At 35.7% G+C, this 16047-nt stretch overlaps 1 protein-coding gene across 6 annotated transcripts in view; it reads right to left on the bottom strand.

Moving 5' to 3' along the window:
• The window catches only part of VPS50 (VPS50 subunit of EARP/GARPII complex), a 163876-nt gene that overhangs the window by 44732 nt on the left and 103097 nt on the right, over nt 1-16047 (bottom strand). For all 6 annotated transcript variants that reach the window (XR_012512115.1, XR_012512116.1, XR_012512117.1 and 3 more), the window contains exons 23-27: nt 10535-10683; nt 9355-9451; nt 8130-8288; nt 4487-4608; nt 1870-2059 (exon numbers count right to left, since the gene is read on the bottom strand). Coding sequence is in view for 1 of the 6 variants with exons in the window: in XM_003921207.4 (XP_003921256.1) it covers nt 1870-2059; nt 4487-4608; nt 8130-8288; nt 9355-9451; nt 10535-10683 (717 nt within the window). In the remaining 5 variants the exon portion in view is untranslated. The remainder of the gene's footprint in view (nt 1-1869; nt 2060-4486; nt 4609-8129; nt 8289-9354; nt 9452-10534; nt 10684-16047) is intronic.

Raw genomic sequence — 16047 nt, 5'->3', positions numbered from 1 at the left:
CTGCTCAAAGAAGAAAGATCCAAATTTAGTACCCTAAAAGGAAAAAAAATCTTCAACAACAGAACAACTCTTCTAAGATACAACAAATGAATAAGGTAACTAGGATCAGAAAGTCAGTGTCTTTTATTGTAATTGGGATCTGCAATAAAATTAAGAGTACGAGAATCTTTTGCTATCCAAATCTGTCTGGTTCCTGAATTTCAGATACTGAATTGCTGGGATGAGAATAAACAGGGATTCATCATAAATTTCTGTCGATGGATTTGGTACTGGAGGTTGAAAAGCAACAGTTCAGATAGGGAAAGACAGCTGTGTACTATTATCAAGTAAGAAAGGAAAACCTGTCTTCATTGAAGGTAACCATTAAATAAAGATAGTACAATTTCAAAAAAGGAGAAAGAATTGATTTTAAAAACCTAGCAAACTGCTCAGTTTGTGTATCTGATCTCTGAGAGCACCTGTCCCTACTTGGTAAGTAATCTCATTTAACCATTCAGCACTCAGTAAGGATCCATCATCAGTGATCACTGGACTCATCATTGTGGGGAGTTTCCTTCAAAGACAGGAAAGAGTCCCTGCTGCTGCTGGGAAAATGTCACTGAATTACAAATATCAATCAGTTAAAGCTCTTTCAAAGTATTAAGCTAAAAAAAATCATTCCACTGTATTAAAAGAGGAAATCCAAAAATGGGCATCATTTTTGCATCAAATAATGTGTATTTAGAGCTGTGCCTTTTCTCCTCAGCTACTTTGTACTCTTTTCCCAAATCCTTTCCTCAGTACCAACCCAGAAGTGTTGACAGCTTACTTTACTAAATGGATTCTAGCAGCATTCAGCAGTCCATCTGCATCTAGGTTTAACATTTCAGTTCTCAAATGTCAGTGGGGCTAAACACGGTGAAGGTTTTCTCAATCTGGTTTATTGGCCAAACTCATTTAAAATAACATGCACATTCCTGCTTTGCTTCTAAAGATCCAAAACTAACTAAGAGTGGGGACATTCACACAAAATTCGGCTAGGCTAATGTTCACTTTATCTCTTTACAGTGTTGAAACCAGAAAGGATGAGCCCGAGCAGGTTTATACAAATGAAAATAATTCTTTATTTTCTTAGCCAAATGAAATAAAACTTGATTTGGCTTTTACTCACGATGTTCATAGGTTAAGTAAATGTGAACCCTAGGTTATTAAAGCAATGAGGATTTGGTGATGATTTTAACACGTGCCATAAACAGAAAAACTTCTCAGACCAAGCACACTAAGTTGAACTGTGTCAAAAATTTGGCATCATAACAATAGTATTTTTCTTTATCTATAAAGTCATATAAAAGAAAAATAAATCTATATTAAAGGTAAAATCTAATGTAAGATGCAAGTTAAATTTAGGCATTTAAATATTAATGTCTCCAATCACCACTAAAACATGTCAGTGTGTAGGATGTTACCACTTCATTGTTGAGAAGTACCAGAGGGTTTGTATGAGACGTTTTAAGTTATATAATAGATTATGACTTATGAATCATTTCATGGTTTCTGTATTTAATCTGTCTTAGTATTTATCAGCTTCAGCCTTTTCCTATTATACAGTTGCAGGAAAAATACAGGTAATATTCTGACTTTGGCTGTATTTCTAGGTAATTACAGTAACAGTTCACAAAGGGCTGAAAAAGATTTGGTAAGTCAAAGGGCACTGCTTAGATACAGTGTCCTTAATCTGAATATGGTAAAGAATGACCTAAATAATTTGTATTAAAAAAGCAATATTTCTTTCTATTTTACTCTCATGATTTTGAATTAAATAACATACCTGACAAGAACAGCACAAAGAAAAAGGAATAAAAACTTAATTAACTGTTTTCCAGCTCTCACCCTGTGCTCTTTGATCCACCGTTCCATGTCATTCTCAGTTAGGTAGTAGGCTTTAATATAAGTTTCCACAAATTCTTTATCGGGAATGGGTCTAATATCTGTTAGTTTTTCAAGTTTCATTAAAAACTGTTGAAAATCCAATTGCATCAAAGCACGACCCTCATTACTGCACTTCTTGACATTGGCATATCTAAGATGCAAAACAGTAAAAAAAACACATTATAGGATAATTAGAAACAAAAAACTGTCAGGTATTTGAAGTTTTCTCTAACCTATATTTGTACAGATTCCCCAGAAATAAGAGGATTATAGGAAACGGAGAAGATAAGCCTTGAGTTAGAAAGACCGGGTTGTGTTTGTGCCCTGTCATTTTACCTATGTGGGCCTCAGTTTTCTCATTTGCAAAGAGATCAAATGAGTTCAAGGCTCTTTGTTGTTCCACAGATGACAGGTTTCTATATTCAATTAACATAATTGTCTGTAAGAAAGTTAAGCTGGCATTCCAGTTGATTTGGCTGCCAAGAGTTATTTTATAAAACTAAGCTTTGAATACTCCAACTGTTCAATATTGTAAGTATTTAATGCAAAAGAAACAAATCAAACAATTCTCCCATGAACACTTTGAAAATGTAAAGAAATGTGTAAGAATCAAGCATAGAAAGTATATTCATATTTCACATGACAAAAAGTTTATAGAGTTATCCTAACATTCTACACTACTGAAACACAGTGTGTTTCAAGGTAAACTAGTAATAAAAACAAATATACTAACCCTAACAGTATATCACTTTATTATTCACTAAGTCAGTGTTTCATTCCTTTAATCAATCATACAGAACATGGAAAATTTAATCGTAGGGAATGAGGTACTTATCCTAAGGAAAGTTGCAAGAAAATGAAAGCTTATTTTATTTAAAGTGGCCAAGCTTTTTTAAAAACAGAGTATTTTATACAGAAATATTACATATATTATTAATATTTCTACTTTATTTAACAAATTTATTTAAAATACTCTTCATTTGTGATTGTTGACACAGAGCTGTTTTATAATTCATAGCACTGTTGGTTTCAATACAGAGTGCCACGACTGTTGTCAACTTGTCACTGTTACCTTACCACTTACTAATTCATTCTTTTGCATAAAAAAATGAGAGCACAAGAAAAACCAGACAAATGATAGTGTCAAAATTCAGTTGATGTGCAATTCTAGAGCACTGTGCAGAGTCTTTGAAATAGCTGTTTGCTTTTCAGGGATATTTCAGAGGTATTACTGATTCTTACTTGTATCCTTGATGTTATGGGCAGAGTAAGCATGGTCTCTGAGTAAGTGGGAAAATTACTATTACTAGACCTATAACTGCAACACATGAAAGATTTCTACAGTTGCCGGGCGCGGTGGCTCAAGCCTGTAATCCCAGCACTTTGGGAGGCCGAGGCGGGTGGATCATGAGGTCAAGAGATCAAGACCATCCTGGTTAACATGGTGAAACCCCGTCTCTACTAAAAATACAAAAATTAGCTGGGCATGGTGGCGCGTGCCTGTAATCCCAGCCTCTCTGGAGGCTGAGGCAGGAGAATTGCCTGAACCCAGAAGGCAGAGGTTGCGGTGAGCCGAGATAGTGCCACTGCACTCCAGCCTGGGTAACAAGAGCGAAACTCCATCTCAAAAAAAAAAAAAAAAAAAAAAAGAAAGAAAGATTTCTACAGTTTACAATGATATGCTGGTGATTATTATTAACAATGATATAAGTGTTATGAGGGCTGATTTTGCCATCAGAAACCAGGAGTACAAACAGGCATGGTGGCTAACACCTGTAATCCTAGCACTTTGGGAGGCTGAGGTGGACAGATCAACTTGAGAGCAGGAGTTCAAGAACAGCTTGTCCAACATGATGGAACCCCATCTCTACTAAAAATACAAAAAAATTAGCAGGCATGGTGGCACACACCTGTATTCCCAGCTACTCAGGAGGCTGAGGCACAAGAATTGCTTAAGCCCAGGAGGCAGAGGCTGCAGTGAGCCCAGATTGCACCATTGCACTCCAGTCTGGGCAACAGAGCAAGACTCCATCTCAAAAAAAAAAAAAAAAGAAAAAGAAAGAGAAATCAGGAGTAAATATGCCTTTAAAAACTAGGTGAACTTAGATAAGTTACCTAACCTGTTTACCCTCAGTTTTCTGAGCCTAGGTTTTCTCATTGATGAAATAGAATCATATTACCTACTGAAGAAAATTTATTTCAGGTTTGATGATATAATCCTGTGAAATGTTTGGTTCACGAAATAACACATAGTTAATGCTCAAAAAATTTTAGATATAACATCATCATCATCATAATTTTATTATTAGGGAAATATAATTATTAGTTTAACTTTCAGATAACCATTAGATTCTGTATTCCTCACTCACCTACTAGCTGGTTCTATGCCACCAGCGAGAAAAGAAAGCAGAGACAGAAACAGTGGGGTCTAAGATTTCTTCTCTAATTTTATCTCAAACTTGTCTGCTAGTTACCATTATTTCTATTTATTCTCTTCAAACATTAGTGATACCATATGTTATTCATGTATTACAATTTGTCATCTAAGAAACAAATAATGCTTTCATGAAAAACTTACCCTTCTACAATAGTTCTATTAGCCAATCGTATACAGTGTTCCCAAAGTATATTAGACACAGGCAAGGGTATTCTAACTCTCTTAGAAACTTCATTTAGCCTCCTGTTAAACTGCTCAAATTCCTAAGAAGATAAATAGTAGCCATTTGTGAATATCATTAAAATGCCACAATGCTTACCCATAAAAACAGTTTAAATAAAAAAGATTTAGAAACTCAGAATAGTGTGAGGGTCTTAAAAACATATATGCAATAGTTTGAGTAGGTTATATTATAATACAGAGTACACTACATTTTATTGCAAAAGAAGTAAGTGTCATTAACTGATTAAACAATGATAACAATATCGAAATGTCTCAAAGTTTCCTATGGTTGTCAGTATAGAAGAGCTGAATGACCTAATTTGGCTTTAAAAATATCTTCAAGAAGCCCAGGTTTAAAAACATGGTTTGATATGCTTTCAGTTCAGAACTATTTGTAATTTGCAGCTATACACCCCAGAGTGCAATCTAATAAATAATCATCTTTCCTAAACATTTTTTAAAAGTAAATAATTACATGGGTTGAGAATTCCTTATCTAAAATGCTTGGGGCCAGAAGTATTTTTGGACTCTAGATTTTTTTCCTGTTTTTGGAACATTTGCATTATACCTACTGGTTGAGCATCCCAAATCTGCAAATCCCAAATCAGAATTCTGAAATGCTTCAATGAGCAATGCCTTTGAGTGTCATGCTGGAGCTCAAGAAGTTTTAGCTTCTGGAGTATTTCCAATATTGGATTTTCAAATTTGGGATCCTCAACCTGAATACCAAATGATTAAAAAATCATATTCTAGCTGCAAATTTTTAGTACCAAAGAAAAAAATAAAACATAAAATAGACTCTATTACCTACAGAAAAACTAAATATTTTTACTAACTTTTATGACATGATCGTACTAAGTAGACAACTCCAATAATAAGATGGGAACAGCAGAAGGCTTAGCCTTCAATGAATGTGTTTTTGGTCTCTTTGGACCATTACTATATAAATATACCCATTTACAGAAGGAAATGCTGTTGACTCTTCCCTGGCAGCGTATTTTAAATATAAGAAGCCTTAAAATGAGATTTTTTTCTTTATAGTTACCTGAATAGAGAAGCTACACAATACTTAACAAGAATGACATGTGTACAACTTTTCTAATAACATACAGGAGAAAAAAAAATGTAATCTGATCACGACTCAGGCTACTGCATAATAATTGTATTATCCTCTGCTCTTTTGCTACTTCCTAAATCACAATTTTTCTTGCTAATTTATTTTTTAAAATTCATTACCTTTAATTATTAAAAAGTAGATTGTCGATTCATGAAGTTTACCTTTGAAAATCAAAAATAAATAATTGCTCTTTATCTGTTTCATTTCATGGATCTAGGAGAGCGATAGTATTTGTTACTGTATTTATTTATGCATTCCTTAAACTGCTTTGGATTTCAAAAGTCATAATTCAGTATTTTTCATCAATATTATATTTAAAAGATAAAGCTATATGTACAAAATGCTTTCTGTACAAAAACATTCTACTTATTGCTAAACTCAGTGTTCAAAAATGCTTGTAAAAAAATGAATCATACAAACGTTTCATTTTTCTTATGATTCTTTTGGGGCAACATAAGCAGGCTGCGAAGACTTAGATGGTTAGACTTAGGAAAGTAATAGAAAGAACAAAAGTTATCACAGATAATTAACCTTTATGCTTAAAGAAGGCCTTAAGCTACTAAAAATTGGACTCAGGTTAATAATCTGAATAACACAAGTTCTTTCTTACAAGTGGAATGACGAATAACTGAAAGAAGCAGCCTCCTCATAGTATGTGTACTTGTTGAGCAAGTAAGTCTTTTTTTTTTTTTTTCTTGCACCCCTATAAGTACCATGGTTAGTATGTGCTATGGTCTGAATGTTGTGTCCTCCCTAAATTTGTATGTTGAAATCCTAATCCCAGGGTGACAGTGTTGGGAGTTGGGGGCCTTTGAAAGGTGATTAGGTCCTGAAGGCAGAGCTCTAAGGGGATTTACATCCTCCTTAAAAAGCCCAGATAGCTGCCTTGCTTCTTACACTATGTGAAGGTACAGCAAGGTGACATCTATGAGAAATTGGGCCTTCTCCAGACACCAAATCTGCCTGAGCCTTGATCTGGATCTTGAACTTCCCAGCTTCCAGAACTGTGAGAAATACCTGCTGTTTATAAGCCACCAAGTCTGTGGAACTTTTTTGTAGTATCCCAAACGACTAAGACAGCATGTCATAAAAATTGATTCAATTTTTCAAAAACAGAATTGTTAAAAAGAAAGAATGTATTTATAAATTACATTCATCTGTTACATTCCAAATGAAAATCTGCAATTGAAATTTCCTGTTACTCTAGAAACCAAGTTCTTTCTTTAATTATTTTTCAAGGTCAATGATCTCTGAATTCCAGAGTGGCAAATATAGAGCACCGCTGGTGTCACTCCCTGCTAAGATCTCTATAGAAATTCCTAGCAATTGCTGACTGATGTTGGCATGATTAGACCTGGAGTTTGGAGACAGCCTCAAAGTCTTTAACCTAGGCCTCCAGAAGAGGACCATAAATTGCAGGGAGTTGGGGGACTGAAGAACTCCATTACCATCTCCATTTTAAATCTATTACTCTGTGCACTGGTTCTCAGATGTCCTAGGCTCTTATTTGTTGACTTGATCTAAGCAGGTAAGAATGATGGTGTAAATTAGATTAAAGTAAGGAGTTTATGAAGGGACAATTTTCTTTTCATTGACAAAAATGAAAACAAATTTTTTTCTTAAAGTTGCTTTCATTTTCTCAGATGCTCTTTCCATAGCTTATTTCCTTACTCCCTCAGGCCTCATCTCCAGTCTCACCTTATCAGCGTCCTTCTCTGAGCACCACAAATACATGGTATTCCTCTTCCACCCACATCCTGGCATTCTCTCTCACTCTTCACATGATCTTGTTTTTTTTCACAGCATTACTCATCATCTGACATTTTATCTCAGTTTATCTGTTTACTGCTATCTCTGACCTGGAATATAAATTCCTTGAGGGTACGTAAGTTCCTGAATTTACAGCTATACTGCCAGGACTTCTATCAGTGTGTGACACATGTCAGGTGATCTACAGTTATCTATTCATGCATAAATGAAAAAAAAAGAACCACAATTATTTCCAGGAAACTTATGAACACAGGTCACTGGCTGCAAAGGGGTGTTTGTGTGCAAAAGTAGTGTGATTTCTCCTCGGAATAATCAGAGGCATGGTCTCTTGCTAATGAATATTATGCTAAACTACAAAATCATTTCTAATTAAACAGAAATATCTTCTTGTCATTATAGGGATGGCTACTGAGATTACATAATATGAAAGTCAGCCACAGCATACAACAATTCAAAATGGTAAATTAGTGTTCAAAGCCAATAAATCTATGATGCATTCTTAGATCTAATAGAAGACAAATTCAGAAAGTAAGCCTATTTCAATTCAGGGGCTTTAATACCACAATGCTAGAAATATGGTAGTAACTATAATCTTATATTTTAGAGGCACTGCAATAAAAGAACACTTCTCTTAGTAGACTGATCTTTAGCAAAGGTGTTTCCCAGAACACTTGCCTTTAACAGTGCATCTACATATATGTTGTGCTGTGACATAATTTCTTTTACATCCCATTTCACATTAGCCATTAGGAGCAGCATCTGTTCATAATCAATGGCTTTACCAGCTACAATCCAGTAAATTGGTTTGCGTAGTTCACTGGCAGTTGAGACTGTCTGAAATAAATTTCACAGAAATGAAAACAATTATTTTCTAAAAGTATCATATTGATAAAGAATATTTGCGTATTTCCAGTATACATCATATCTGAAAATAAAACACTATATATTTGGAGATTTAAATTATGAAAATATTTTAAATATTTGAGGGCAAAGGCCTTACTCAAAACATAATTTGGAGACATTCAATAAACTTGAGGCCCTAGACACTGCAACTGTAAAAGAACTAGAGCTTTTCATGGAGCGTAGCAATTACTTCTCATATTCTTCCATTTCTCTCCATTTCCACTCCCACAATATGATGTCAGGATTCCATCATCTCTCCCCTGCAATACTGTAGCAGCCTTCTAATGAGTTTATCTGTATCTAGGACTGCCATCTACAATCCTTTCTTCACAATGCCCCCAGAAAACTCTTTCTAAAACACACACCTGACCATGCCACTCACCTGTTTCAAACCCTCCAGGAGCTTCGATGCCCTCTAAATAAAGTCCAACTCCCGAAGCAGGGTGCTTTACTTGGTAGTGGCCCCTGCTGATTACCCCAGCCATCTTTTTCATCCCCAGCCCTCCTCCCTGCTGTAACAAGCTGAGCTTTCCTCAGCTGCTGGCACGCACCATGCTCTTTCTCACCTTCAGGTCTTCACACATGCTATTCCCTGTCTGGAATCCATCCCTCATTCACCCTCTCTACCTTGCTGGTCCAGTTTAAACATTACTTCCTCTAGACAGCCTTTCTAGATGACCTTCTCCCACCCAGAGCCTCTCTCCTTCTCCAGTCTGGGTTAAAAACATTGTCATGGCACTTTCCCCTTACCAAAGCACTTACCATGCTTTATTTTAATAGTTTTAACTGGTGTTCTCTCTCTCACTAGTCTAAAAGTTACGTGAGCTACTCGATATTATGTATGTAATGCAGGAACTCATGAGTGAATAAATGAATATTCTATCCGGCTCTTCTGGGCTCTGAAGACTAACTTCTAGTTTAAAAACAAACAAAAAATCTAATCTGTGACAGCCCTCTCTTGCTCACAGTTGAAATGACATACAAGACCATCTCTGACCTGAGAATAAAACTGCTGAAGAAAGGGCTTTTTGACTGCAGGCATCACAGCATCCAGATGTGGCTGAAGGAACTCAAACTGTTCAGCCAAGAATACCCTAAAGGAAATAAATAACCCACTGTGTAAACAAACTGTGTGGGATTTAGAGCCTGTCATGTTTTTGTATAAGCATTTTTTAACATTTCTGAGCAAAACTTTTAACAATTAAAATTACTTTTCACTTTAGTGAATGACCCTGTACTACCACTTGACATGTTCATTTACAATCTACACAATAAATAGTGCTGAGTTTATGACTGAATGGAAGTTGAGGTAAAAGAAGAGCAACTTCAAAGGAGCCAAGCAAGTTATGATGAGGTGTAGAGTCATGTACTTCAACTGTAAGATGTGAGCCCAGAGTAGCAGATTGCAAAAGAATACAAGGGTATTTTTAAAAGGATTTCTTTTAAAGATCTCATTCAGTTATATACAACAGACTCTTGAAAGCTCAGATTTAACATCTGACACTTTTCAGAAGTAACCCAAACATTCCTACCAGGCAGCAAACTGTAACTTGGCTGAGTATTACAAATGAACGACAAGTACTGGAGGCTGGGTCCAGGAATGGGAATCATTGGGCTGGTGAAGGAGCCTGAACTACTGCCTGCAGATGCACTGCAACTGGGCACTGTCTTTTTCTGCTTTTTGTTATTAATGCAGCAACTCTTAGGTTATATTGGACTACATTTTATAGAAGTGTAGAAGAAGTCATATGCATTAACTGTATTAATAACTTTGGGGATTTATAAAGGCCAGGAAACATTGATGTCAAGGGTCAACTACACTTAACGCTAAACTGACACTGTAACTACAGCTTCTCTAGGATCATGAATCATTTTCTCTAGGAAAATATGAAGCATAGTATAATGCTTTTTAAAGTTGCACTTAAAGCAAGGATCATGTTGTTAAAGACTGAAAATTAAAAGGTTTCCTTCTCTCCATTTCTATAATGGAAAACCAACCATGCAGTTTAAAAAAATCAAGTGGTAATCTGTGTTAGAAATATACTTCTCAGAAACATATAAGTGATATCTAGAAGTGGTAGATGTGTGCAGCTAATTAGAAGTCTAATTAAACAATGCTTACTTTCATAAACTTTCTTAAATATTTAATAGCAATGCAACTGTTTTGAACAACTTACAAGGATTCCGTGGCTACCACTCTTTCTGCCAACCCATACAGTGTGTCCCCAGATGTCAAAACCACTAAGTGACTGAGGTGTGGACTTGGCACCTTCTCCTTTCTTTCTTCTGCTGCTGTGAGCGTGGCAGTAGGATCAGCTGAAACTTCCTGAAAATAGAATACACATACAACCTGGAATAGCAAATCTAACAGTAATAAACTACCTGATTTTGACAAAAATAGAACTACAATTAAAATACTCTTGGGGCATACATTACTTACATTTAGTTTCAGTTCTTTTTATCCTGCTTTCATGTTTTGTAACTACTGGAACCTCCTTTTTAATCCTAAGTGAGAATAAGCCTATATAATATCAGCCAACTCTATATGCCACCATCTGTGCATGACCTAAAGTCTGCCAACACAAGGACTCTTTATGAATTGACAGATGTTTCATAGAGACAATAGTGAGATGGGCCTCAAGAACTTGTTAATGAGAGAAATATGATTACCCCTTGAGAACCACACTGATAAAATCCAAAATTATGGTTTGATTACCCATCTCACACCCAAATTTTAATCAAGGTTACCTTGGTATATCATCTCAAAAAGGCAGGACTAGAATGAAGTTATAAACTGGAAAAGAGCCAACTGTACCATATATGTCTGGGGACAGACTACTGATAAGAAGGAAGACAGTCAATGTGAACAAAAGGAAAGGGATACCCGGGGAGCAGGGGGTGCTGGGCCCTTCAGCACCATCCAGGAGAGAACCACGGATTCAGGTACATAGCCATGTAGTCAACAGGAGTGACGCAGTCTAATCTGTGGTCAGCATAACTCATCAGACTTCAAATTTCTCAGTTTTACTTTCATCTGATGATATAGTCACTAGAAATCTTCTCACTACTAATTTACTTTTCTAGGTATTCTCATGCCAGGCAAGGAGCGCCCTGGATATGAGTTATGTACATTCTTGGACTTTATAAAAACATATCCTATAATATAAACAAACAGGTTGGCAAAGGAAGAGTTTCAAAGATACACTTACTCAACTTCTCAGTAGATAGCAAGGGACTCAATTGTTTCTAAGCTCTTAACAAACCGTTAACGAAAACTTCAACTCACTGGCACACTAGCTATCTTTTTTTTTTTTTCCAGGAGGGTGGAAGTATCTTGAGATCATGGATAAAGATGTGCTAGGCTGGCTACTTGGAGTGGCTGACAGAGTAGCAGAAGACTGCCAGTTTAACAGTTACCAATAACTCCAAACATTTCAATAAAGATACATTTCGGTGAATAAGTTTCCCTTTGTACAGCAAGCATAAAAGAAGGCTGTTTTGAATACTGACATCATCGTAACAGTTATTTATGAATAGTTGCTGCATTACACCTTAGAGAAAGAGAGTTTTAATTGTTCTTTTCTGGGGCACAAAGGAGAGAGTTAGAGGTAGTGACACCATAGGAATCTTAACATCGCTGATGACAGTATAATCCAGAGTCACTTCACTGTGAAGACTATTAATAACTTTTATAATCAAATATATTTCTAATAACAATGAGCTTGAATTACAAATGGACATTATACTTTTGGTTAAGTATAGAGGTTTGCAGTAATGACATGGCAACAAACTCCATTCATTACATTTTGAAAAAAGTTCTATAAGATAAATTTACAAAGAAAAAATAGAATACAAGTGATGTAAGTTAAGCAATAGCTCATAGTACAAAAGTGCTGTTATGTTTTTTAAAGTTAGCCTGAATACAAGTTAACCCCTGCCCCCACTCAAAGTTTTTAATGTTGATTGAATCATAGAATGACAGAGTTAGAAGAGATGCTAAACATTATATAATACAGCCCCAGCAGTATACATACTACTTTCAGTATGGAAAACACTCCATGATTATCTCTATTATGGAGTTTAAAGGTGAGAACATGTGAGTAGGCAGACAGCACAACTGAATGTTTAAATGCAAATAAAACAGCTTTAAAAGACACTCAAAATTTAGCACAAAAGTTGGATGTAAACAAATCTAAAAGTGTACAAAATATAAAGCTACATTACTTTTTAAAGCAACTTTATAGTAACAAATCTCCAATTATTTTCCATATGAATAAATGAGACATCAAATGTATAAGTCTCTAGGAGTACAATTTAGTCCTATAAATTTAGCAAAATGCAAATAAAAATTACAAAATCTTTCAAGTTAGAAAATGGTTTAATTCTCTAGTTCTTTTTTTATTTCCTATCTTCTCCTAAAGACAGTATCTCTCTTCAATCTCTAATTACTCAGTTAGCATTTTTAAAACTTAGTCTGGGAATAACTGTGCTTCCTCTAGAGAAAAGTAGGATCATGGAACCGTGCAAGTTAGTCAATCTCATATCTCCATTATTCATTTCCCTCTAGAAAGGAAATAACCCTACTCCATGGCAGGGAGCGGGGGAAGATAAGAATTCACAAAATTAAATACTGTTTGGCACCAATAGGTTGTCTATGCTATTTAATTCTGGTAGTTACTGGTACAAACCTAGTAAGGAACCATAGTCATTCATGACTCCCCTTCTTCCTCACCTTCCACATCCAATCAGTAAAACATGCCTAAACAGACATCTCTCTTGTTTGTTCCCTCCTGATGTTATTTAAACAGGCTGCAGACTCCTTAGCAGTCTTGACTGGACTATTATAAAAGTCCATGAATAGAGCTCTGTCTTTAACCTCTCCTATATTTTTATCCCAGTTTCCACATAGTTAACTGGCTCAATTTTTCTACAAAAGTGATGTGAACTTTCTCAAATAAAGATGTGATCATAACACTCTGGTTTTAAAGCTTCAATCCATTCCTTCTAGGAAAAAAACGAAACCTATTGCCGTGATATTACCTGTTTATAACTGACTCTAGCCTAAAACACTTTTCCCCAAAATATCTTCCCCCTACTAGAAAATAAACTCCACATGAGTAGGCAGTTATGTCTGGCTTCCCTGCCTTCTGCTACAATTGTATCCTTAATTCCTACAATAGTGCTTGGCACCATATATAGTGTTCAACAAACAGATAAGAAATAAACCTTTGTTGAATAAGGGTGGCCCACTCTCCTCTTTCCTTTAGGGATCTGCTTCAGTGTTCCTTCCCAGAGGGATCTTCTCTAACTGCCCAAATAAAATTGCACCCTTTCCCTCTCTGTCCTTCTCACCTAGTTCTTCATTGATCTCAACATAATCTGATGTTAAATTAGATCTTTATTCCTTAACTGCCTCCTCCAGTCGGGGGAACATCAGTCTACCACAAAGTACCTAAGCATGCAATATGTTTTGTCGAATGAATTAGTAATAAAGATAGCTATCCAACTATCTTGTATCCCATCTGCACCCTCATCACATAGGTCCTAGTTTTCTGTCTGCTTCCAATACCTGTTACAGTGCTCTCAATTTTCTTCTTACTTCACATTGTAAACACCTATTTCAGAACAAGTCAGAGACTGGTGAGGAGACCTAAAACTCTGAAACATGTAAAACGAATAAAGCAACTGGGAGAAGAAATGACTCACTTGTGCAAAATGGCTAGGCTGGTCAATGTGGTCCAAAAAGGGTAGAAATAGAAATAACAGAAAATAGTTCAAGAGAGAAGCATATTTGGCTACATCATAACAAAGCACATTCTATCAGGCAGACTTAAGGCAAGAAGGCCTGCTTTAGGTGGTTATGAGTTCCCAAAAAACAATACTAGAGATGTTCAAGCAGAAGCTGACAGTTACTAGGTATGCAGGAATGCTGTACAGATTAAATAAGCACAGAAGTTCCCTTCTGTGAGTAAAAACTTGGAAGATTATGCTTGAATAGTATAGCAAAACTCCTAAGCATCGAACACTTCTCCTTATAAAATATTTTATCATTACACTGAATCTGATTTGAACTTTCTGACAATATTGTACAATCTCAAACTCAAAATAGCTCAAGGATCCCATGAATACCACACACTTAACCACAGCAGTTACTTTTGAATTTCATTCTTTCTGATTAGATATCACATACACAACATATTTATAAAACTAAAAGTTTCTCTGAATTTAGGTACTAACTAGTTAATTAGGAATTGAACAGGGAGGTAACTCTAGAAAATAATGGAAGGCAAGGAGAGGGTATATCTACAGCCTGAGAGAATACAGTTATCTCTCTTATGACAAGAGGAGCAAAAAGTACTTATCTAACTACCTCCTTAGTGCCTCCAACACATATGCATTGAGGTCCCTTCTACTCAGGGAGCTCTTTCACAAAAGTGTTCTTTAGATCACTGGAATTGCTGCCCCCACTTCAAGAGGTTTTCATTAAAATATCTTCCTTTGTTCTCAGTTGTATGCATGGCATTTGAGGAATAAAATTTCTGATAATTATTTGCTTAAAGACTAAAGTTCTGTGTTTATGTTTAGAAAAACACATTTGAAGAGAACAAGAGAGTCATGAAAATGTCAAGATGACATAAATAAATGGTATGTGCTTACTGCGTACTTAAAAAGCTCTTAAACTAGGTGTTTCCGTTTACATGAGTACAATAAGTAAAGGATGTAACCCTTTAAAGACTGAGAAATGAAACCTTAACCACCTTTATTCTCATGGTGAAAGTCACATTTTTTTAGCCTTTCCTGCCACCAAGGTACTACTCCAAAGAAGTTTCATATTTATGAATTTTTCTGGACGAATTTAAAGTACTTTTTATTGTCAAAGATTTAAAGTTGGCTAAAGGGCCAGGCACAATGGCTAATGCCTGTAACCCTAGCACTTTGCGAGGCTGAGGTGGGAGGATAACCTGAGGTCAGGAGTTTGAGACCAACCTGGCCAACATGGTAAACCCATCTCTACTGAAAATGCAAAAACTAGCCAGGCATGGTGGTGGGCACCTGTAATTCCAGTTACTCGGGAGGCTGAGGCAGGAGAATAGTTTGAACCCGGGAGATGGAAGTTGCAGTAAGCCGAGATCGTGCCACTGCACTCCAGCCTGCGTGACAGAGCAAGACTCTGTCTCAAAAATAAATCAATAAATCATTCAAAATAAAAACGTTGGCTAAAGGTCTTAAAGAATTTAGTTAGCATTACCAAATGGGTAACTAAAAATTCACATTTCTGCTGTCACTATGACATATACCAGCTTCCTTTCTTACTTTTTCTGTTAGACAACTTTTCTTAAACTTTTATTTGATGTGACAAACAAATTTTCTTAGTTTACATTGAATTTATATGATAAATTATTTCAGGTGGCCATTTTAAGGCCACAGTGATTCCATTTTGCCTTTTACAGCTTAAAGAGAAGTAAAACTTAGAATATCTATATGGAGAAAATAAAATTACCAAAAAGTATTTATTAAGATTTTAACTGACATGCAAGAGAAATATAAGGAAAAATATTACTTCAATCTAGTTGGTTTCAGATTGATTAAGCTATAAATTATTTTAATAGCCAAAGAATGTATTGAGCAGCAAGAAATTACTGTATTCTGTTAATGTAAATGATTAATTTACAATTAATGTACTCTGTCA

The sequence above is a fragment of the Saimiri boliviensis genome, chromosome 10 (assembly GCF_048565385.1).
Source record: "Saimiri boliviensis isolate mSaiBol1 chromosome 10, mSaiBol1.pri, whole genome shotgun sequence".
NCBI classification, from domain to species: Eukaryota; Metazoa; Chordata; class Mammalia; order Primates; family Cebidae; genus Saimiri; species Saimiri boliviensis.
The sequence above is the reverse complement of the archived record's forward strand: the minus strand, read 5'-3'. Positions and strand labels throughout refer to the sequence as shown.